The 22,934-nt window shown below is 54.4% G+C and overlaps 4 protein-coding genes across 4 annotated transcripts; 2 read left to right on the forward strand and 2 right to left on the reverse strand.

Annotated features, from left to right (window-relative positions):
* Nucleotides 1-52: 52 nt before the first annotated feature.
* On the reverse strand, nucleotides 53-1,129 carry RPS28 (ribosomal protein S28). The gene is made up of 4 exons (XM_059388845.1): nucleotides 1,024-1,129; nucleotides 879-926; nucleotides 324-457; nucleotides 53-129 (listed from the first exon to the last, which is right to left on the reverse strand). Exons 1-3 carry the CDS (start codon nucleotides 1,060-1,062, stop codon nucleotides 335-337), a joined length of 210 nt encoding a protein of 69 aa, XP_059244828.1. The 5' UTR covers nucleotides 1,063-1,129; the 3' UTR covers nucleotides 53-129; nucleotides 324-334.
* A 39-nt stretch (nucleotides 1,130-1,168) lies between these two features.
* On the forward strand, nucleotides 1,169-7,988 carry NDUFA7 (NADH:ubiquinone oxidoreductase subunit A7). The gene is made up of 4 exons (XM_059388844.1): nucleotides 1,169-1,279; nucleotides 1,704-1,753; nucleotides 4,725-4,874; nucleotides 7,799-7,988. The coding sequence occupies exons 1-4, from the start codon at nucleotides 1,229-1,231 to the stop codon at nucleotides 7,887-7,889; spliced, it is 342 nt and encodes a 113-aa protein (XP_059244827.1). The 5' UTR covers nucleotides 1,169-1,228; the 3' UTR covers nucleotides 7,890-7,988.
* Nucleotides 7,989-11,286: 3,298 nt separating this feature from the next.
* Nucleotides 11,287-15,652, forward strand: CD320 (CD320 molecule). Its single transcript, XM_059387696.1, has 5 exons — nucleotides 11,287-11,489; nucleotides 13,981-14,094; nucleotides 14,433-14,666; nucleotides 14,925-15,083; nucleotides 15,199-15,652. Exons 1-5 carry the CDS (start codon nucleotides 11,363-11,365, stop codon nucleotides 15,339-15,341), a joined length of 777 nt encoding a protein of 258 aa, XP_059243679.1. The 5' UTR covers nucleotides 11,287-11,362; the 3' UTR covers nucleotides 15,342-15,652.
* A 6,081-nt stretch (nucleotides 15,653-21,733) lies between these two features.
* LOC132009600 (NADH dehydrogenase [ubiquinone] 1 beta subcomplex subunit 4-like) lies at nucleotides 21,734-22,135 on the reverse strand. The gene has a single exon (XM_059387638.1). It carries the CDS (start codon nucleotides 22,133-22,135, stop codon nucleotides 21,734-21,736), a length of 402 nt encoding a protein of 133 aa, XP_059243621.1.
* Nucleotides 22,136-22,934: the final 799 nt, after the last annotated feature.

Consider the following 22,934-nt stretch of genomic DNA (forward strand, 5'->3'; position numbering starts at 1 on the left):
AGAGCCCAAAAAGGTGGAAGAGGCTCCCTCTAGAAGATTTTATAAGCCTTACTCAGAGCCAGACAAATGATTTATTAATCCATGCAGATCATCCCTGCGAGCAAGCGGCCAACCCAGATATCCAGGACCCTGTAAACAAACCCAAAGATGAGATACTGAGGGGCCGCCCAGCAACTCCCTCCCTGGTCTTCCAAATCTCAATAGCCTCTTTCTACACTTCCCACCCCATGAGCCTCTCACGCCATGGACTTGGGAAGCCTCCCTACTACCACCAAGGAAGGGTCTAATAGGCCTGCCGATCCCCACCCCTGTCCCGCACTCACCAACTCCAAGTTCAGCGTAACCTCCGAGCTTCTCGCTCTGACTCCAGCAGGGTGAGCACGTCGCCCTCGCGCACGGGGCCTTTCACGTTGCGGATGATGGAGCGGCTCGTGTCGTCCATGAACTCCACGCGCACCTACGGGGCCCACCCCGAGGACGCCAACGAGTCAGCTAGAGCCGCAGATAGGCACCGCGGGCTGGGCAACAGGTTTCGATTCAAAGGACGTTGTTGGGACCCACCCAGAGATACTTAAAAAGGGGGCTGCGCCTGGGAGGCAGAGCAGAGCCAGGAGAGAAACCCGAGAGAGACAAGTCGCGGAGAACAAAGTTCTCGAGCGGGAAGAGCAGCCACCAGGAGGGCCAGCGGCAGCTCCAGTCCTGTTCGGGAGAGGGACACACTCAGCAGGGCATGGAGCCACAAAGAGATCGCTGGGACCGGCTAAGCCACAAGAAAGAGGAACGTCAGAGTACTATATACGGACTCCGGTTTTCAGGGTCCAGCTGGCCAGGCAGTCAGCAGGGCTCAGACCCTGGGGCGTCCCCACCCGCGTGCTCACCTGTGTGCACTGTCCCTGCGAGCCGGTCCTGCCCAGAACTTTGGTGACCTAGCGGAGGGAAGCTGCGATCAGACCTAGGCAGCCCGAGCCCGCCACCCCATGCCTCTTCATCCCGGGCCCCCCAAAACAGGACTCCCCACCTCACCCTGGCCAACTTGATGGGCTGCACACGGCTCGTGTCCATAATGGCGGCGCGGCGGCGGTCGGGCGGAGAGGGGTCACGTGCTCCGAGGAGACCTTTTATAGTACATCCTAGCCCCGCCTGCCCATCCTCTCGCGAGACCGCGTACGTTCTTCCCAGCAGCCTTCGCGGTAGGGACGTCACCGGCGTCCTTCAGTGCAAACGGAAGATGGCGTCCGCCACTCGCTTCATCCAGCGGCTGCGGAACTGGGCGTCGGGGGTGCGCGGGGCGGAAGGGGCCAAACGGGGAGGCTGAGGGTTGCGTGCGCCTTGGACCCGCTCCCACTAGTCCCCTTCTTTCTGCACCCTTGGGCCTGAGGCTTTTAGTACCGAGATCCCCTTAGGTCGGAACCCGTGTCTCAGCCCGGGACCCCCAACTGGTGACTGCCTCAGCCAACACAAGCAACTGCACCCCAGCCCTGGACCCATTCTGGACTGAGATCTATCTAGTCCCGGACCTTCTTAACTTTGTATTCTGAGGCCCCGGCCTTAGCTTTCGTCTTTACCTCTAGGGCCCACATCCCTGTACCATCTCCGTCCGACCTTCCCTTCTACACCCCTGGGATGCCCCGTTCCCTCGCTCTCTCCTCTCCTGGAGGACCCTGCGGGTTGACTGCCTTCCTCTCCCCCCCCCCCTCCCACAGCACGATTTGCAGTCGAAGTTGCAGCTGCGCTACCAGGAGATCTCCAAGCGGTGAGCAAGCCCCGCTCGCTGCCTACACTCTGGCCTTGTCCTGTTATTTATTTTTTTTTTTTTAAGGTTTTTAAACTATTTGACAGAGATCACAAGTCGGCAGAGAGGCAGGCGGTTGGTGGGGGGAGCAGGCTCCCTGCTGAGCAGAGAGCCTGATGCGGGGCTGGATTCCAGGACCCTGAGATCATGACCTGAGCCAAAGGCAGAGGCTTAACCCACTGAGCCACCCAGGCGCCCCTTTGTCCTGTTATTCTTAACATGGGGAACAAAATGCTTGTCCTTTAGGTCCCCAGTTTGCTGGACCGGCATCTTCCCTCCTGCCCCTGGCAGGCTGTGGAAGCAGAGGTTTGCTTTTAACTTTCCTGTACTCACAGCCGGCTGCTCGTGATATAGTTAGGTTGGACATGAATTCAGAGTGGGGATCGTGTAGCTGTGGAGTCCTCAGTGTGGTCCTGCCAGTTAGGGTTATCATCCTCAAGCTACAAATGAAAAAATGTGAGTTTCAGAGAGACGATCGATCATTTTCTTAAAGTCACTCAGAAGCTAGAAAGTGACAGCTGGGATTTGAACCCATAGGTGCCTTGATTCCAAACTCATTTAAAATGGGCAAAAATTACTTAATATTTATAAGGCCCTGCCATGTCCTCAGGGATACCAGGACCAAGAAGAAAAGTTATCCCCATTCCTTTCACGGAGCTCAAGTTCTAGAAAGAGAAAGATATAGTAGGGAAATAAATGCAACAGGTAAAGAGCATTCTGGAATGCTCTGAAGACAAACTAAATTAGAGTCAGCTGTGGGGTGGCTACATTAGGTCAAGTGGTCAGAAAAGGTCTTTTTTCTGGGATTGACATTTGAATGACCAGAGTAATGAGCCAAATGGTCATGATTGAAAGAACATTCTGAACGGAGGGAACAGTATGTGCCAAGGCTGTTGAGGCCTGACAGAGCCAGAAGTAGGAAGGAGGTCTGTGGCTGGAACACTTGGAGGGAAGGAGGGATATCAGTATATTGGAAGTCAGAGGAGTAGGCAAAGGTAAGGCAGCCATTGAGAATTAGCACGAAAGGAAGACAACTAGCATTTGAATAACCAAACTTATGTGAATGTCTACCTGTTACAACTAATTCCAAATATCAGAAGTTTCAGGTTGCTTTCTAGCCAGGGTAGTTGGTAGACCAGTTGAGGAAAAGGATTTATAAAATTTACAAACTTCCTTAGGGCCTGGCGCCCCCTAGTGATTCCTTTGTGTCTCTTGGGCGTGTGGTTTTTAACCTTTCTGCTAGGTGGCAGAAAGCTATGGCCCACCCACCGAGGGTGGGGGGGGGTGTCCTCTGCACTCTAGGGGTTAAGCAAATGCTAACTGCCACACGGGATAGTCCCCCCCCCCCCCGCTTTTAAGATTTTATTTCTAAGTAATCTGTACACCAAACATGGTGCTTGAACTCACAACCCAGAGATCGAGAGTCACACAGCATGGGTGGCTCAGTCATTAAGCGTCTGCCTGTGGCTCAGGTCATGCGTGCCACCGCATTCAGCTCCTGGTTCAGTGGGAAGCCTGATTCTCCCTCTCCCACTCCCCCTGCTTGTTTTCCCTCTCTGGCTATGTCTCTCTGTCAAATAAATAAAATCTTAAAAAAAGCGTCGCATGCACCACTGACCAGGCCAGCCAGGTACCCGAGGATATTGCTTTTACTTATTTACTCCAAAGATCTGATTGATTGATTGATTGTTTGATAGCGAGCATGCACACACGTGTGAACTGGGGGCAGGACAGAAGCAGGAGAAAGAGCATCTCAAGCAGAGGCATACTGAGCGCAGAGCCTGATGTGGGGACCTGAGATCATGCCCTGAGCCAAAACCAAAAGTGGGACACTTAACCGACTGAGCCACACGGTGCCCCAGGATATTGCTTTTAATACCAAATTTTTATATTTTTATGTATATTTCTCATTTTTTTAATACAATGGCTGTTGCTTGTTTTTAAAAAAGAACTTAAATCCTGGCAAAACGGCTAACCAATTATTGTAAATTAGTTAAACCAATTACTGTAAAACAGGGTTGAATGAAGATCCGGTGATTTTATGATTTCTCTTATTTTCTCTGTCTTCTCCTCTCTGCTATGTTTTCCAGGGAGGCTTCTCTCTTGTTTTGAGGTTAGCATTTCCATTTTAGGCTTCTGGCTTCTTTGTAAAGAAGGTTTTACAAAGGTTTTAGCCCAACCCAGGGCAGAGCTCTGTTCACTCGTCCAGCCCTGACTATAGTGTTGGTGACCAGGCAGGAAATGCAGAGACCTCAGAGGACAAGGTGCTATTTGAGTAGTAAGCCTTGATCCCAGCATGGTTCTTCAGAGTTCCTGAGGTAACGGGAAGCCCAGGAGTTCTGTAGCCTGGCTTTTGGGAACAAAGACCCTCAGAACACACAATGCACGAGGTCTGGGGCTGTCCTGCAGCTGGAAGTGAGGCCAGATGGAAGCTTTGGGCCATGGTGGAGTGGGAACAGGCCTGGGTGTCCAATCTGGGCTGCCCTCTTCCCTGAGAAGTCTCAGAAAAAGGTCCTCCATGCATTTGGGGCATATCTAGGCCTTGCCTTCCAGCACCTTCCCACCCGAAGCAGAGACTGCTACCTGCTTCAGGGCCCTGGATCCTCCCTAGCCATGCATCCACGACAGCGGATCAAGGAATTGTCCTGGCCTGCAGCAGTGATGGAGGCAGCCCAGGCCAGTGTAGCCAGGAAGAGTGACTTTATATTAGGGCTGCCTGGGGGGCTCAGTTAAGCGTCCGACTCTCGGTTTCCGCTCAGGTCATGATCTTGGGGTCGTGGGATCAAGGCCCATGTTGGGCTCTGTGCACAGTGGGGAGTCTGCTTCAGAATCTTTATGTGAGCGTGCACACTTGCATTCGCTCTCTCAAATAAATAAAATTTCTTAAAGTGATTTTCTGTTTGCTTCAATGGTGATGTTTTTTTTCCCGCAGAACTCAGCCTCCTCCCAAGCTTCCCGTGGGCCCTAGCCACAAGCTCTCCAATAACCACTACTGCACTCGCGATGGCCGCCGGGAAGCTGTGCCGCCCTCAGTCATCATGTCCTCCCAGAAGGTACTGGCGTCCGGCAAGCTTGCGGAGAGGTGAGGACCCCACAGTCCGGAACCAGCCCTTTCTCTTGCTTGTGCTTTTCAAGGGCCCACTGAGCGTAACCTGTGTCAGGAACTGTGCTGTGGGGGCTTTTCATGGGAGAGCTCTGTTCATCCCTACCCAGCCCAGAGTAACGGTTGGGTCCTCAGCCTGGGCTGCATTTCCTACAAAGCAAATGAAGCTCTGTGCTCCCATCAAGGGCTCTGGGAGAAGCCCAGGCCTTGTTTTTGCAATTTTTTTTTTTTTGAAATGGAGGTGTTAATTGACCTATAACATTATGTGAGTTTCAGGTGCACAAGGTAAAGATTTGGTATTTGCATACATTGTGCGTGTACGTGTGTGTATGTGTATATATATACATATACACATACCACCACATTTTCTTTGAACTCCTTTTCTTCTTTTTTTTTTTTTTTTTAAAGATTTTATTTATTTATTTGAGAGAGAGACAGTGAGAGAGCATGAGCGAGGAGAAAGTCAGAAAGAGAAGCCGACTCCCCATGGAGCTGGGAGCCCGATGCGGGACTCGATCCCGAGACTCCAGGATCATGACCTGAGCCGAAGGCAGTCGTCCAGCCAACTGAGCCACCCAGGTGTCCCTCTTTGAACTCTTCTTAAAGAAAGAATTGTATTTTCTTTTCAAGTAGGCTCCACGCCCAACATGGGGCTCAAACTCAGGACCCTAAGATCCAGAGTCGGCTGCTTCACTGACTGAAGCAGCCAGGCGCCCCAAAGAAAGAATCGTGTAAATCTCAGGTCCCTTAAAACCCAGTTTGGTCTGTGGCCTCAGGTGCCTTCTCTCAAATAAAAGGGGATGATAATAGTATCTACTTTAGGGAGTGTATCTCAGTCCACTGAGCTGCTGTGACAGTAGCATAGACTGCTGTGGCTTATAAACAACAGAAACCTCTTTGGCACACTTCTGGAGGCTGGGAAGTCCAGGATCAAGGTGCTGGCAGGTTCTGTGTCTGGCGAGTGCATTCTTCTTGATTCGCAGATGGCATTTTCTTTCTCTGTCCTCACGTGGTAGAAGGGTAAGGGGTGTCTGGGGTCTCTTATGAGGGCACTAATCCCATTCATGAGGGCTCCTCCCTTAGGACCTAATCACCTCCCAAGAGCCCTGCCTCCAAATGCTGTCATGTTGGGGGTTGAGATTTCAGCAGGAGTTTGGGAGGCACAAAACATTGAGTCTATAGCAGAGTTGTTAGGAAGTTTAATCTTCATAGTTAATATTTGTAAGGTTTTAGAATGGAGTCGGCCCTGCCTGCCTACTGATCCCTCCACAAGTTGGGCAGTGATGGCCCCTGTTGCAGAAGAGGAAATCAAGACACAGAGAGGCCATGTGACCTATCTGGGTCACACAGCTAGTGAGGAGCAGAAGCAGGATTTCAGACCAGTTTGCTCAGCCCCCCAGTGGTGTCTGGGCTCTACAGCTGGTTCATCGTATGGTCTGCAGCCAGTGTTCCGTCCTCCTTCTTTTTTTTTTTTTAAAGATTTTATTTATTTATTTGACAGACAGAGATCACAAGTAGGCAGAGCGGCAGGCAGAGAGAGAGGAGGAAGCAGGCTCCCCGCTGAGCAGAGAGCCCGATGTGGGGCTCGATCCCAGAACCCTGGGATCATGACCTGAGCTGAAGGCAGAGGCTTTAACCCACTGAGCCACCCAGGCGCCCCGTTCCGTCCTTCTTGAGCCTTAGTTTCTACATCTGTAAAATGGGAGGGTAGGCTTGCACTGTGGCGAGATCTGTAAGGTGATGAGGCCAGGCAAGACCTGCTGTGTTAGAACTCGGTGAATGGCCAATGTCATGGTCCTTGTTACCTTCTGATTCTCCAGAGTCCAGCACCAGACTGGCACACTACCAAGTTCCCCCCACAGCCCCTCACCTGCTCCTGGGATGCCTGACTTTCCTAGGGAGGCCACTTCTGTCTCTTATACCTCCTTCAGACCCCTGGGAGGGCGGGCAGCCCTGGAACCCCTGCTCTTGGGGGTCTTTTGCACAAGAGAACCTCCCCACCGCCTCCTCTCCTTAGTTGGCTGAGCATGCGCCAGCCTCTCCGGCCCGAGGCACCAGGGGCCCAGGGGCTTGGGTGTCTCTGGACACCCTCCTTGGATTTGTTGCTAGTGTCTCTCTTGGGGCTCACTGTGGGTCAAATGGTGCATTCTTTTTTTTTTTTTTCCTCTTTTTTTTTTTAAGATTGATTGATTTTAGAGAGAGAGCTGGCACATGCATGCACACACGAGCAGGGGGAGAGTCGGGAGCAGGGTGGTGGGGACAGACTCCCCACTCAGCCGGGAGCCTGATGCGGGGCTGTCTTAGGACCCTGAGATCATGACCTGAACTGAAACCAAGAGTCCGACGCCTAGCTGACTAAACCACCCGGGCTCCCCAAACAGAGTATTTACCAATTGCACTTGACTCTCAGCCTCATTAGACTGAGGCCCGGTCTTACCGCTCTGCCAGGGTACGGGCAGTGCCTGCCACGTGTCAAGTGCTCAGCACCCGAGGGGGAGAGAGCAGTGGGCACCCGTCACCTGATTGCTTGGCCCTTTTGCCAGTATCCTATTTGGGGGCAACAGGAGTGGGGTGCTTGTCCACCCTAGGGCCACAAGTGGGAGGGGGTACTAGAGGAGGCGGCCAGCCCTTCATGGCTGCCTTTGAGCTCAGGAGCCAGGCAGGCTGACTGGGCATTAAGTAGGGGCTTGGGTGGGTAGGGGGCTGGCCAGCTCCCAGCGAGGGTTGGCTGACCCTCTGGGGGACCCCAGTGAAGGCGTCTGGGCATTCTGAAACACGCTCCTGCTGGCCTGCACACAGTCCTGGCAGGCCTGGTCTTGCTGGGCGCAGGTGTGGGGCTCCCTCAGATCCGCCCACGCTGCTCTCCAGAGACCTGGCCCTAACCAAAGTCTCTTCCCTTCCAGCTCAGCCGCAGCTGCCACTGAGAAGAAGGCTGTGTCGCCAGCCCCTCCCATGAAGAGGTGGGAGCTGTCCAAAGACCAGCCTTACCTGTGACTCTGCTCCCAGGGCCACCTGAGTGCTTCCCCTCCGTGTGTTCCTTCCAAGGAGAACGCGACCTAATTTATGACAAATACACGCAGCTCTCCAGTGTCACTTCTGTTCTGACTTTTTTTTTTTTTTTTAAGATTTTATTTATTTATTTGACAGAGAGATCACAAGTAGTCGGAGAGGCAGGCAGAGAGAGAGAGAGGGAAGCAGGCTCCCCGCTGAACAGGGAGCCCGATGCGGGACTCGATCCCAGGACCCTGAGATCATGACCCGAGCTGAAGGCAGCGGCTTAATCCACTGAGCCACCCAGGTGCCCCCTCTTCTGACTTTTTGAAGCTGCATACGACTTCCTGGATTTCCTGGGGAAGTTGGTGCCCATTCTGTTCACTCTGCCAGCGCTCCAGGGTGGCAGGAGGGAGAGGGGTTCCTGAGCTTCAGGGTGACACGCTGTCACTGGGCACCGAGTCTGATGCCATGGGGTCCAGAGGCTCTGGTGTTGTCACCATCCCTTCTTGGGGGCCTGGCTAACCTAGAGATCAGTAGGCTGGGTTCTAGGACCTTTGGTTGTTTGGGGGGCACTGACTGTGAAGGACCCCAGGGCTGAACGCAAGCTGCTCCCTTAGGTTTCTCGCGTTCCCATTGCTGTTGTTCATGTAGACACCAGCCAGCGCCCTTCCACGGCTGCCCCCATCTGGCCTGGAATGCCCTGCAGCTTCATGGGGGTGACCGAGGACTGCAGGGCAACTCCCAGAGAAGGCTCACCTAGAACAGGTGAAGAAAGGCCTCCCTGAACCAGATACCTACCTTCCTACCTACCTTTCTTTCTTTCTTTCTTCTTTCTTTTTTTTAAAAGATTTTATTTATTTGACAGAGATCACAAGTAGGCAGAGAGGCAGGCAGAGGCTGGGTGGGGAGTGGGGGTGGGGGGAGGGGTGGGGTTGGGGGAGGGTGGGGTGGGTGGAAAGCAATGCACGCTAGATCCCAGGACCCTGAGATCATGACCTGAGCCAAAGGCAAAGGCTTAAGCCACCCAGGCACCCCATGAACCAGAAACCTTTCATTGTGGTCTTGGGGAGCAAGGTGGAGTCAGCCTAGGAAAAGAAGGGGCTGGTACTTGTGGAGGAATGAGATGTTGAGTGAAAGCCAGAAAAACCAGGTCTGTCCGAAGGAACAATGGGGAGCCATGTAGGGACCTCAAGTGGGGGCGTGACATGGCTGCCCTGCGGAAGAACCCCACAGTCCTTCAGTGGGTGAAGAGATGTAGGAAGATCTGGGTGTTGCTACTGCGCTGCTCTCAGGAAGCCAAGAGCAAGGCAGGTTGTATCTTGGAGCCTCAGAGTTGGCAATAGAAATGCTAAAAGCTCACCTGGGAGAAAACCCCAGGCTGCAGCCCCCAGGGCAGGTTTTCTGGAGGAGGTGGGACTCTGATTAGAGCAAAGGCTGAGTCAGATTCTGGAAAGAGATTGGTAGGGAGAGGAAGTCTGGGCAGGTTGTAATTAGGTCACAAGGAAGGCTGCCCTGAGGGCTTCCACAGACTGCGGGCAAGAGGTTTCTGAATAGTTCCGTGACACAGACTTGAAGTTTTGCAAGGGAGTGGGGGTGGGAAGGAGGTCTGACACCTAAGGTCTGTGCGCAAGGTACTGTTTTGAACGCTCTGGGGATCTCGGCTCCTTTGTGGAACAATCCTGGGAGGTCATGGATGATGCCACACCCCCTCAGCAGAAAAACAGGAATGGAAGGACAAGAACTTGCTCAGGCTCAATGACATTGAACCTGACAGCTGATGAGTCTGCCTAACAACTATAGATCCATGGCATCTTCAGCTTTTATCCCTGCACCCCAGAGACCCCTGAGCCTCAAAGATGGGGCACTCCCCACCTCTGCCATGCACAGTCCTGTTTGTCAGCTTTCCATCTGCCTCTGCACCTGTACACCTTTGCCTCTTAACCCATTTCCCCTGGGATATCTGGGAGTTTTTTTTTTTTAATTTTTTTTAATTTTTTTTTTTAAAGATCTTATTTATTTATTTGACAGAGAGAAATCACAAGTAGTTGGAGAGGCAGGCAGAGAGAGAGAGGAGGAAGCAGGCTCCCTGCCAAGCAGAGAGCCCAATGCGGGACTCGATCCCAGGACCCTGAGATCATGACCTGAGCCGAAGGCAGCGGCTTAACCCACTGAGCCACCCAGGCACCCCGGGTTTTTTTTTTTTTAAACAACAAAAAACCCCAACAGACACATATAATATACACACTCCAAAAGCAGCTATAACTTTCAACATTTTCAAATAGTGAAGCTTGCCAACAACCTGCAAACAGAGCCCCTTGTGGGAAAACTCGGGATGCTTAGTGTTGCTTCCCAGGAACCGGGGGTGGGGGTTTGGGGTGGGGGGTCAATGCTTGTACACCTAACACTGAGGGCGCACCACTTGTCTGGGGTTCTGCTGGCAGTCCACCTGTTGCCTCTTCTGAAGGCAGAGCTATTGATAAAGTATTTATTTTCAAGAAAACTCAGCCACTCATTGGCTAGAAAGTCTGTAGAAGGTTTTTTTTTTTTTTTTTTTTAAAGATTTTATTTGACACAGAGCGCACAAGTAGGCAGAGCCGCAGGGAGAGGGAGAAGCAAGCTCCCCGCTGAGCGGGAAGCCCAATGCAAGGCTTGATCCCAGGACCCTAAGGATCGTGACCCCAGGGAAAGGCGGACGCTTAACCGACTGAGCCCCCCAGTCGCCCCAGAAGATTTGTATTTTATGTGCCTATGGATTAAGCACAAGAAGAGAAAGCCCATGGGCGGCCTTCGTGTATCTTGTTCTGGAAGAATACGACCTACTTCCCGGTGAGGAAGACTGAAGGAGGCAGTGGGCGTGGGTGAGCGCTCCCAGGTGCGAGGGACAGGACCCCTGATGGAACTTCTGGAAGTGTTTCATTCACTTATTCACTAAATATTGAAGAGCCCGTTATGGTGGCAGACCCTGTGCTGGGCACTGGGGACGCAGTGAACAACACAGCACTCCTGTCCTACCACTGACCTTCTAGTGGGTCAAGAGACACTAGGTCAAAGTGAGCAAAGTAGCAAAGGCTGGGTGCAGAAGAGAAGCTGGAGGAGGCAGAGGCTGGAGCGTGCCTCAGGGGATGGCTGCCATATTAACTATAATAATTAGACAGTCACATTTGCCGCAGGACTCATACGACGCCTTCGATGTTGTGAGTAGACACCGACGAGTTCCCTTACATCCCCACAGTTTCTAACTTCAAACGGGCCTGGATTTTTCCATAGACCTTGTCACTGGGAAAAGTGGGTTAGAGCCTCAAATTGTGGGTCTCCTCGTATTCGGACCTTTACGGTAGGCGTAGCCGGGGGCGCCGCACATCTTCGAGGCGTGGGCCCCGCCCCCGACGGCGGCGCGCGTGCGCGGGGATAAAAGCGAGGCCGGGTCGGCGCGTGGTCAGTTCCAGGGCAGGGGCGGTGCGGCGAGGAGCTGCATGGCGCAGGGCGGAGTGCGGCGGCCGGCAGCCCTGGGCCTGGCTCTGCGGCTGCTGCTCGGCTTCGGGCTGGGCCTGCAGGCAGCCCCGACCCCGATGCCGACCCAGTCCTTGGCCCAGGCCCCAGGTGAGTGAGCTCCGCGCCCCGCGCACCCCTCCGCCGGCCCGCCCCGCGCCCCGGCGGCGCCTCGCTATTGGCTGTGCCGCTCGCGGGTCCCGGACACTCCCCCCGCACGTGGCTTGAGACTCTGGCGTGCCGGGAGCCTGGCCCTTGAGCCAGCCATCCCCAGAGAGCGATCGTCGCCTGGGTGACCCTGACTGCTTCTCGCTGCCCGGCTTCTGCCTTCTCACACTCCACTCCCGCTCCGCTTTGGCGGACCCCTTTGTCACCTCCAAGCAGCCCTTCAGCCCAGCGTGGGCAGGAAGGCTTGCTGGAGGCTCCGGTTGTCCGACCTCTAACTGCATGGCCGGTCACCTGGCGCCTCTTGGCAGCCGCTGGGGCGAATATACCCCCGTCCGACCCCGAGGCCATATGGCAGAGTTTCCTGGGCCACCAGGCCCCACCCTCCCCATCCCTGCGCCTTGCTCCTCTGGCTTTAGAGAGCAAAAGGTTTCTCTCTCTCCCGGTAACCCCAGGCCCTTGGACACCTGCTCCTGGGCCTAAGTGATCTTGGTGGCCATCTCTGAGGTTCCCAGAGCGGTGGGATAGAGTGATCTCCCTGTAGGCACAGGTGACCCTCGCTTTCAGCTGGGAGCTCCCGTCTGATCTGGTCTCCTGGCTCATCCCAAAGACCTTGCCTTTACAGGCTAAATGTTCCTGGGTCCTTTAAGGGGGCAGGACTCACTTTAACCAAGTACCAAACTGCAAGTGGTCTCCTCCGGACCCTATGATAGGGACTTCTAGAGTGCTCGTTTTACAGGGGAGGGAACTGAGGCTGGACGGAAAAGTCACCGGTCACTTTCATTTTTTCCCCCACTGGTCACTTCTAACTCCTGTCTGACCCCACAGCCCTATGAGGCCTGGTGTGCTGTGCTTTGCCCCCCCCCCCCTCCCAGTGTCCAGGAAGAACCCACACTCCAGGGAGGGAGGTCTGGAGGTTTGCAGGGCTGAGAATGGCTAGGCCTGGAGAGGAAACCGCACCCAGAGATGGCCAGACACCCCCACCCTCGTGGGCGGGGAAGGAAGCCAGATCCAGGTCCGGCCATACCTCTTCCTGACTTCAAAAGCTCAGGGACTTTGTGGGCCACAGGTATCATTGTGCCCGGGGGCCTGTGGACAGACTGGCTCTGGGGAACAGGGGGTCTGGAGGCACAGGCCCAAGTAAAGGTGAAAGTGGCAAGAGTACCAGGATGGACTGGAGAGCCACTAGGTTGGGGTATTTGTGCCCCCCCCTTCTCTCCCACCACTGCACCCAAGAGAAGGGCCATTCCTTTCCTCCGTCTGTCAGACTCCCTCCTGCTGGCCCTCGTTCTAGGCCGTCCGTGCTCCTCCAGATCCGCACGTAGCTTGAGCCTCACTGCCTGGGGCCCAGGAAGGCTCAGCTCTCATCAGGACACAGCCTGGACCTTGGTGTGACTCGTGTCTATATCGCCCTGGGCTTGCGGCCACGAGGTCCCGGCCCTGATCTCCACCACGTGTCCAGTCTGTGTGGATACCAGTTTGAGGACCGTTGTTACTGGGGGAAGGCAGAGCGTCAGGCCTCTCTGAGAGGTGCAGGAGACGCTTTCCGAGAAAGAAGCTGAGATCTGAAGGCTGAGAAGGAATCGCCAGTTGCAGAGTGGGGAGGAGAGAGGGAGGACTGGGCCAGGAACCTGCATGGGCAAAGTCCCTGAGGTGGGAACGAGCCAGTCAGGCCAGAGGGAGCTGGTTGAAGAGGGAGGCGGAGGGAGGCGGTGAGGTCCCGGAAGCGGTGGGGCCGGGCCAGGCCTTGCAACCCCACAGACAAAACGGATTTGGCACGAGAAGGGGGCATGGTTTTGAGCAGAGGCGGGGGCAAGGGCAGGTGACTAAATGATGTGGCTCTGTGGTCCCCAGTGTCCAAATGGAGGTGGGGACGGGGCCTTGTGAGGAGGCGGCACGTTCAGGATGGGGAAGGTGGTTGGATCTGGGAGGAATTTAGGAGGTGAGTGGACAAGCCTTGCTAACTAAGCAGGTCCTCTGCCCAGGGCCTCAGTTTCCCCTTGGCTAAGCAGGTGGGATATAACGGGCCGTGCTGACCCTGACCACGGGCCTGGTGCGGGGCAGGCTTGGAGATGGCCGCTACCCCAGTGCTTTGACCTGTGGATCTTGGAGGGCCTCTTGGGGAGACCGTCTGGCCTGGAGCCTGTAAAGACTCTGGGATCAGTGAGACCTGGGTTCAGACCTGGACTCTGCCACCAGCGCTGCAGCCTGGGGCTTTGTCACTCTCCTCAGTGTCTTCCGCAGCATGGGCATGGCAGGAGAACCTGCGCTCCAGGCCTCCCACCGAGTAGGTCCTCCGCAAATGGTGGCTACCAGTGTCATTCCAGCGCCCTGGGACCTGGCCTGTCTCTAGTGGTCGCAGTCTGTAACCTCCATGCCCCTGGCGGAGGGAGCCAGGACTGGTGCCTCCCAGACCTCACTTGTGTGCTCCTTGTAGGCTCCTGCTCGCCCACCAGCTTCCAGTGCCGCACGAGTGGCTTCTGCGTGCCCCTCATTCTGCGCTGCGACGGTGACCAGGACTGCCCCGACGGCAGCGATGAGGAGGACTGCAGTGAGTGGCTTCGCTCTGGGGTTGGGGCCGCATGGGGTGAGGCGCTGGTGCAAGGGGTGTGGTCTTGGGGGTGATGGGGCGGGGCCTGAGAGTGGGCAGGGCTTACAAGAAGAGGTGGGTTGACTGAGAAGGGGACTTGGGGGTGGGGCTCGGGAAGAGGGGCTTGAAGGGAGGCCGGGCCTGGCAGGTGGAGCTCACAAGGGGGGGATCTTTAGGATGTGTGGGTTTTCTAAGGTCACCTGTTCCTGGAAGGCGGGGCTTAGGAGAAGGCTTGGTGGAGGGGCGTACCGCAGCACTGTTGGGTGGGTGTTTGGGACCTGACTGACCTTGTACCCCAGGTATCAAGCCTTGTGCCCAGGACGGAGAGTGCCAGCCACCCACTGGCAGCCCCTGCCCTTGTGACAACGTCGAGGACTGCCCAGATGGCATCCACGAGAACGGTCACAACTGCAGTTCCCAGCCCTGCCCGGCGGGGGAGCTCCGCTGCCTGCTGGGCGGTGCCTGTGTCCCACACACGTGGCTCTGCGATGGCCATCCCGACTGTCCCGACTCCAGTGATGAACTTGGCTGTGGTGTGTGCCCTGGGACCTCAGCGTGTCTGGAGGGGTGGGGTGGGCTGGCCGTTAGATAAGGACACTTGACACCCTCTGGTGGGTGACCAGGCTGAAAGTGTGGACACTTGCATCCACCTGGGCCTGCATCCCCTGGGGGCAGCGGGAGATGAGCCGCAAGGTCCCTCCCGCCCCCGTCCCCCGCATTTGGAACACATGTTTGTGTCCCCAGGGTCTCCCCGCCCACCCCCAGCTGCTGAATGCCTGGACTTATTGCAGGAACTGAGACCCTCCAGGAAGGGACTGCCACATCCACGGGGACTCCCGTGACCCCGCACAGTGTCCCTTCTCTCAGGAATGTCACAGCCACCCCCACTGGGGACGAGGACTCCGTCCAGTCTGGAAACCGGAGTGCTTGGGGGGTTATCGCAGCTGCGGGTAAGATGGCCAGGCCCTCCTCCTCCTGGGGCTTGGGGAGGACACAGGCTGCAAACGCCCCTCTCTGTGCGGCCAGCTCCTGCTCCTGCTGACCCCTGCCTGTCTGACCCCACAGTGGTGCTGAGTGCCGGTGTGGCCGCCATCTCCCTGTTCGTGCTGTCCCGGCTCTGTGCCCGTGGGCGCCTGCACCCGCTGGGGCTGCTGGTGGTCGTGAAGGAGTCGCTGCTGCTGTCAGACAGGAAGCCCTCGCTGCTCTGAGGACAAGCTCTTGCCACCCAGGCTCCCGGTCCCGGAGCGGCGACAGCTCTGGAGACCTGGTACATCAGCGGCAGCGCACGGGTGCTGGCACACCGGCCCTCAGCCATGGGTCCTTCTGGCCAGGCAGCACCGTGGAGCCGAGCTCCTGCAGCTGGTCCCAGAGAGGCTGGGGGTGCCGGGCCCCTGGATGGGGAGTGCATCACAGTCGGAACGGAGGGGCTGGCCCCAGTCTGCTCCGGGGCGCGGCCCCACACGTAGACACTCCTCCTGCCCTCATCGGAAGGTGCTGATTAAAGTTACTTCACATCCTCCGTCTGCCTCTGGGCCTCTGTCTCCCTCTGCCCGGGCAGCCCCTCCTCCACGGTGGTAGTTTCCCCAGAGGGTGGGGCTCAGGGACCCAGCCCTGCGCGCTCCCTCGGCCGCTCTGCCTCTGGCTTCCTGGGACCCAGAGGAGGAGGCGGTGGGCCTGGGGCAGCGGGGTGGCCTTCCTTACCTGCCAGCCCCGGTGCCGAGTCCCGGGGGACCGCCGCCTGTCGGGGCTTCTCGCTCCCTGAGATGTAAGCTGGCATCCCAGGGTTGATCTGGGCTCCACCCGGATTTTTTGGTTTTTTTAAAGGTTTTATTTGTTTATTTGACAAATCACAAGTAGGCAGAGAGGCAGGCAGAGAGAGGGGAAGGGAAGCAGGCTCCTTGCTGAGCAGAGAGCCCGATGCGGGGCTCGATCCCAGGATGCTGGGATCATGACCGGAGCTGAGGGCAGAGGCTTTAACCCACTGAGCCTCCCAGAAGCCCCATCCACCCAGTTTTAACATGGGGGCTTTGTGCTCTGGGCTGTGGACTGCCACTGAAAAGACTCACAGTTCCCAAAAGACGGGGGGCAGGGGGCACACTACCCCATGCCCAGGAAGAAAGCACCAGGGTCCGGAGTCGGGGGGAGCTCGAGGAGAACATGGGCAAGAAGGTTTATTGTGGTTCCCGTGGGCAGGTGGGCTTGGGGTTGGCTCGTTGGAATAACCCCAGCGGGCTCTGGGAGCAGGCACTGTCTGTCCTGTAGGTACTGGCCTGTTGACAGGGTCGCCACGGGCTAGGAGCGCCTGTGGCATCCGCCTGGGTTTCTGCTCTGCCCGGCCTGCCTCCACTTACCTTTCCTGTCTGCAGCCAGTGTTCCGGCTGGGTCGGTGCTTGGGGTTCTTACAATCGCTGGACGCATTTCAGCAAAGACTATCTGGGAACTTCGAGGAACGAGGGTGATGACTCACGGGTCCTCACCAGAGGGCACACGGCAGCCCCGCCGGCCACACAGCGAGGTCACAGGGAACCTAGAGAGAGAGAGAGAGAGAAAGAGTGGACCTGGGGCTCTGCCTTTGTCAGGGTCCGAGGGCGGAATGTCCAGGGTTTTGGGAACTCACACTTCACTGATGGATTTATTTATTTATTTTTAAGATTGTATTTATTTGACAGAAATCACAAGTAGGCAGAGAGGCAGGCAGAGGGAGAGAGGGAAGCAGGCTCCCCGCTGAGCAGAGAGCCAGACACGGGGCTCGATCCCAGGACTCTGAGATCATGACCTGAGCTGAAGGCAGACGCTTCACCGACTGAGGCCCCCAGGTGTCCCCTTTTTTAGTGAATTTGAAGCATAAAAAGAGGAATTGAGGCTGGGAAGGAGAAGTGGGGTAACTTGGGCAGTCGACTATCTAGGCCCCCCAGAGCTTTCAGCAAGAGGGAGTTTCAGGGGCAGGTAAACGGATTCCTTATCTGGCCGTGTTGCTTGGAGCTCGGCTGGATTTTCTTGTTTTTAGGTTTTTGTCCCCTTTGCTCAGGCATTGTCAGCATCCGTGGGTCAGAGGGCAAGGGAGGAAGGGGGGTATGAAGCCACTGGCACATGTCACCTAATCATCCGTCGGCATCACGTGGGTTCAGAGGCGCAAACCTCCCGCCACGTGTTCTCTGTCACGTCTGCTGCCGCTCTTCCGTCCCACGTAGTGAATGGTGGCTGCTGTCCTCTGGGGGCTGGGCCGGGTGGACATCGGCATCTAGATTTTCTGTGGCATGTCTGGTGCCTTGGGATGGCCAGGGCAGTGGAGCCACCCCCTCCCCTCTCTGGCCCCCTGAGCGCGACGGCCCAGCGTCCTTTGGATGCCTGCTCTTGCTTCTGTGGAGTCCTAGGTCAGCCCACATGTGCGTGGGGACCGCACAAGGGCATGAACCTTGACAGGACCCGCATCGTGGTGCCATGCTTGCAGGCCACCTTCCACGAAGAGGGCAGAGGGCAGAGGGTGGGGCAGGCCGGTGTGGGGGGACGCCTGTCCCCATCAGCCAGCTGACTATCTGTGGGCCCGCGGCTCTGCCCACAGACTGACATTGGTCCCCGCGCCTGTCCCAGCATGCCGATGACAGTTCTGTGTAATGTCATGTGGGACAGCAGTTCTGCCATTTGCTTGCTGGGACAGGCACGGGGACCAATGTCTGTCGCTCTGAAGAGGCTGGGGTTGCAGCTGCCTCTGTTCCCCCGGAGTGGGGTTCGCTCTGCTGTCCCGTACAGCAGGCTCAGTGAGTCACTTCCAGGAAACCACAGGGACGGTCCAAACTTAAAAGTTGGGGAGGGCAGTGTTTGGGGAGCCCAGGAAGAGGAGGTGGTGGACCCTGACAGGTGGCTGGGAGCAGGTGTTTGGGGGGTTAGAGGCTCCAGGGGATGATGGGAGCCTGGGGGGGGGTGTGCTTGTCTCTCTAACTCTTGACCTTCCTCTTTTTTTTTTTAATTAAGGAAAAATTAACATTGGATTAACCATAACCAGTTTAAGTAGACATTCCGTGGTACTTAGTACATTCACAGTGTTGGGCACCTAGTTCCGGCACCTTGTCATCCCCCAAAAGGAAACCCTAACCCTCATTAGCCCTCACTCCCCATGGCCATCCCCCAGCCCCCGACTCCTAATAACCCACTTCCCATTTCTGTGGGACTGCCTGATCGGGACATGTCATAACGATGGAGTCTACCGCAGGTGGCCTCTGATGCCATACTTCTTGCACCTAGCATCAAGTGTTCAAGGGTCTTCCCCCGGCGTTTCCCGGTGCCCCTTTTTCATTACCCCCTCATGACCCAGGCAACGATTGATTGGCTTCTGACACTATAGATTCATCATGTTTCTATTTTTAAAAAATATTTATTTAAATAATCTCTATACCTAATGTGGGGCTCGAACTCTATCAAGAGTTGCACGCTCTTCCGACTGAGCCCCCAACTGCAGTTTTAGACGCATGTCATAGGTGGCCTGTTCTATCTGGTGTTTTTTACTTGACATATTTAAGATCTGTACCCGTTGTTGCATGTGCTAAAAGTTAACTCATTTTTTTTTTAAAGATTTTTTTAAAATTTACCCACTTAATAGAGATCACAAGTAGGCAGAGAGGCAGGCAGAGGGAGAGGGGGAAGCAGGTTCCACACCGAGCAGGGAGCCGGAAGCAGGCTCCGTCCTAGGACTCTGGAATCATGACCTGAGCCAAAGGCAGAGGCTTATCGACTGAGCCACCCAGGTGCCCCCTGCTTTGAAGTTAGGTCTAAGTTTCTTCATGTGCTCTTATTCCTTTTGGGTAAGTACCCCAGGAGAGGAGTGGTTGCATCACATGGTAGGTATATATTTAATTTAATTTAATTTAATTTTTTTAAGTAGCTTCCATGCCCAAAACGGGGCTTGAACTCACAACCCTGAGATCAAGAGTCACAAGCGCTACCAACTGAGCCAACCAGGTGCCCCTTTTAATTTTAAAGAAATGCCAACGTGCCTTACAGAGTGGGTGCACTCTTACTTTCCTCCCCAAGCAACGTATTTATTCTTGTCCCTTCGCTTGCTGTGGGCAGCCTTTGGAATTTTAGCCATTCTAATAGGAGCGTGATAGTATGACATCAAGCCATTGTTCATTGATGTGAAATTGACGTAAGAGAAAATTAATCATTTTCAAGAGAACAACTCCCTGGCATTTAGCACACTCGTAATGTTCTGGAACCAGCACCTCTAATAGGTAGTGCGCGAATCTTTTCACGGGCGTGTAGCATTTCAGAAAATATCGACTTGGGACTTTGGGATCGCACTGCATTTCTAGGTTAGTTTGTGGAGGAGGACAAATATTCATTGAGCATCGACACGGTAGCAGGTGTTGTAGATGGTGGAGACTCGCCTTGAACCGAACAAGACCCCTTCCCCCATGGAGAGGAGTTAGTGGAGGTGGCGTGACGGAGCAGATGGTCAGCTACTAAACCCTACTAAAACCACATCAGTGTCAGATGGTGCTAAGTTCTGGAATCTGAGTACCAAAGGAGGAGGGGTGGGCTTGCTGGGTTGGGGGAAGAAGGGTCACTATCTTTCTATTTGATAATCAAAAGAGGCTTCCAGAGTATGGAGACACTTGAGGGGAGACATGAAGGAAGTAAGGTGAACAGTGCGGGTATATAGGTGGAGAACATTCTGAGAAGAGCAAACAGCAAGTGCAAAGGCCCTGAGGCAGAAGTGCGTTCCAGAAACAGGAAGTCGGGAGGCTTGTGGAGGGGGTGGTGCAGTGGTAAGAGGTGATGTCAGAGATGGCTGGGGGGGGGGTGGGAGGCACAGAGTGAGGGAGGTATGGTGGGTCCTCTTGGAGTTTTCAGCGGAGAGATGCATGGTCTGACTTAGGCTTTGAAGGGTCTTCCTGCAATAACGAAAAAAATCCCTCTTTAAGGCAGTGATTTATCTAACTGAAATCTTCTGGCTCAGGACAAGGGTTTTTTTTTCATTTGTTTTTGCCAAATTGGTTTAGTAGCCGCGGTGTGTAGGTACACTTTGTGCTGAAGCCACGCTTACGTTATAATTTGTAATGCGGAACAAAAGGCCAGACTGGGGAAGAAAGGAATCTTGGATGCTTTCTTCTATTCTCATTACAGTGTGAAATTTCCACTTGGATGGGGTTCTTTGGGTTACATGATTAGGTTTCTTCGTTTATTCAAAACGTATTTGCTGTAGATGAATGTTCCCAGCCAGCCAGTCGCCAAGAGCCCAAATGTAGAACCAGTGGAAAGGTCCATCAGGGGATGAATGGATAAACCTGACGGGGCTCATCTGTACAAGGGGGTCTTACTCAGCCGTAAAAAGGAGTGAAGTCGTATTACAGCACGGGAGAGCCTTGAAAATACGGGAAGTGAAAGGAGCAGAAGGTCAGGTATCATATGGTCCCGTTCGTATCCCAGCTAGGGGCAGAAAGAGAGTGGTTGCCGGGGTCTGGGGAGGAGAGAGGGATAGGGGTAGGTAGCTAGAGGCTGTGGGGTTTCTCCTTGAGGGCTGAAATCCCCTACAATTCCTCATAGTGCTCGTGGCACAAAATCTGCAAATATCCTAAAATATCCTAAATCTCCTGAACTCCTAAAATCAAACAAAATGTAGTGGGCGAATTCTAGGGTCTTCTAGGGTATGTCGTGGGCTGAGTCGTGTCCTCTCCCAACTTCTGTGCAGAAGCCCTAATCTTCTGTACCTCAAAACATGACTGTATTTAGGGATGGGGCCTTTATCATTTACTTTTAATTTTTTAAATTGTGACACCTTTAAGGAGGTGATTCAGGAAGCCACTGGAGTGGGCCCCGATCCAATCTGTTGGGTGTCCTTTTTTTTTTTTTTAAAGATTTTATTTATTTATTTATTTGACAGAGAGAGATCACAAGTAGGCAGAGAGGCAGGCAGAGAGAGAGAGGAGGAAGCAGGCTCCCCGCCGAGCAGAGAGCCCGATGTGGGACTCGATCCCAGGACCCGGAGATCACGACCCGAGCCGAAGGCAGCGGCTTAACCCACTGAGCCACCCAGGCGCCCCTTGTTGGGTGTCCTTTGGGCAAAGGAAATTTTGGATACACAGAGCAGGTCACGGATGTGGACACGGAGGGATGACCACATGCGATCACAGGGAGAAGGTGCCACCTGCCAGCAGAGGAGGGAGGCCTCAGAGGGAACCAGCTTTCCTGGCATCTTGAGCTGGACTTCTAGTCTCCAGAACTGTAAGAAAAAAAACTAAGTCCTAGAGTGTGGCGTGTTTGGTTATGGTCACCTTAGCAGACTAAATGGTGTGTCATACCTCAGAGGTTCTTTTATTTTTATTAATTATTTTTTAAAGAGTTCTTTTTAAAAGATTTTATTAATTTGACAGAGAGAGAGAAAGACATCACAAGAAGGCAGAGCAGCAGGCAGAGAGGGGGGAAGCAGGCTCCCCGCTGAGCAGAGAGCCTGATGTGGGGTTCCATCCCAGGACCCTGAGATCATGACCTGAGCCGAAGGCAGAGGCTTAACCCACTGAGCCACCCAGGCGTCCCTATTATTATTCTTTTTAAGATTTAAAAAAATGATTAATAGATTTATTTAAACAATAATACACAGTCATCACTGCCAGACTGAATATGAAATGTTCCATGTTCGATCCAATTTTCCTTCCTGGATAAGTTTTTCTTTCTTATCTCTGTCAGTTTTGAAAACATAAAACCAGAAGAAAAGGGGCCCAATCCCAAACGGAGCTCCTAAGAGCGAAGTCTTGGGAGTGGGTCTGAAATTGGGATAGATGTTTCCTGATCTTGCCTGGGTGCAACGGATCAAGACAGGATCTTCCATGAGCTCTTGGCATTTGGGGTCATTGTACTGAAGCATATACTCCCATTTAGGTTGGGATCTTGCGGCCAACCGGTAGGTTTGTGCCTTTGGGGCTTCCAGAGAGATGTTGTATTCAGCAGGGTTGAGGGTAGAGGGTAGGGTAGCCAGAGGCAACGGCTGGTACTTAGGGAATGACATCTTGGCAATCCGGCACACAACTGCGCCTGCCTGTTTTTTAAGATTTTATTTATTTGACAGAATACAAGCATGGGGAGGGGCAGGAAGAGGGAGAGGGAGATGCAGGCTTCCTGCTGAGCAGGGAGCCTGATGTGGGGCTTGAACCCACCACCCAGGGATCATGACCTGAGCCAAAGGCAGATGCTTAACCAACTGAGCAACCCCCCCGCCCCGGCATCACCAGTTTGGCGGGTTTTGTTTTGTTTGTTAAAGATTTTATTTATTTATTTGACACACAGAGATCACAAGTAGGCAGAGAGACAGAGCGGGGTTGGGGGGAAGCAGGCTCCCTGCTGAGCAGGGAGCCCTATGTGGGGCTCAATCCCAGGACCCTGGGATCATTACCTGAGCTGAAGGCAGAGGCTTTAACCCACTGAGCCACCCAGGCGCCCCCCCCAATTTGGGTTTTTAGTAGGTGCGTAGCGGTATCTTGTTTTAATTTGCAATTCCCTGATCACAGATGTGCGGAACATCTTTTGAACGCTTCTTTGCCATGTGATATGTTTCGGAACTAGAAATCAGTTGCATAGCCTTGTACATACACTAACTGCCACCAAGGTTTACTTTTAAGTGTACTCTTCGCTGCTGAAGTTTAATTTTATGTTATGTGAATTTCATCTCAACGATAAAACCACCACCACCACCCCCCCGGAAAAAAGCAAAAGGTGGAAGATGACCCAGCCTATCTATGTGCTGATGGGAACCATCTGGTGCAGAGGGAGGGTTCTGGGGTGGCTTCTGGCATAGGCAAGCCTGTCTT

The sequence above is a fragment of the Mustela nigripes genome, chromosome 2 (genome assembly GCF_022355385.1).
Source record: "Mustela nigripes isolate SB6536 chromosome 2, MUSNIG.SB6536, whole genome shotgun sequence".
Taxonomy (NCBI): Eukaryota; Metazoa; Chordata; class Mammalia; order Carnivora; family Mustelidae; genus Mustela; species Mustela nigripes.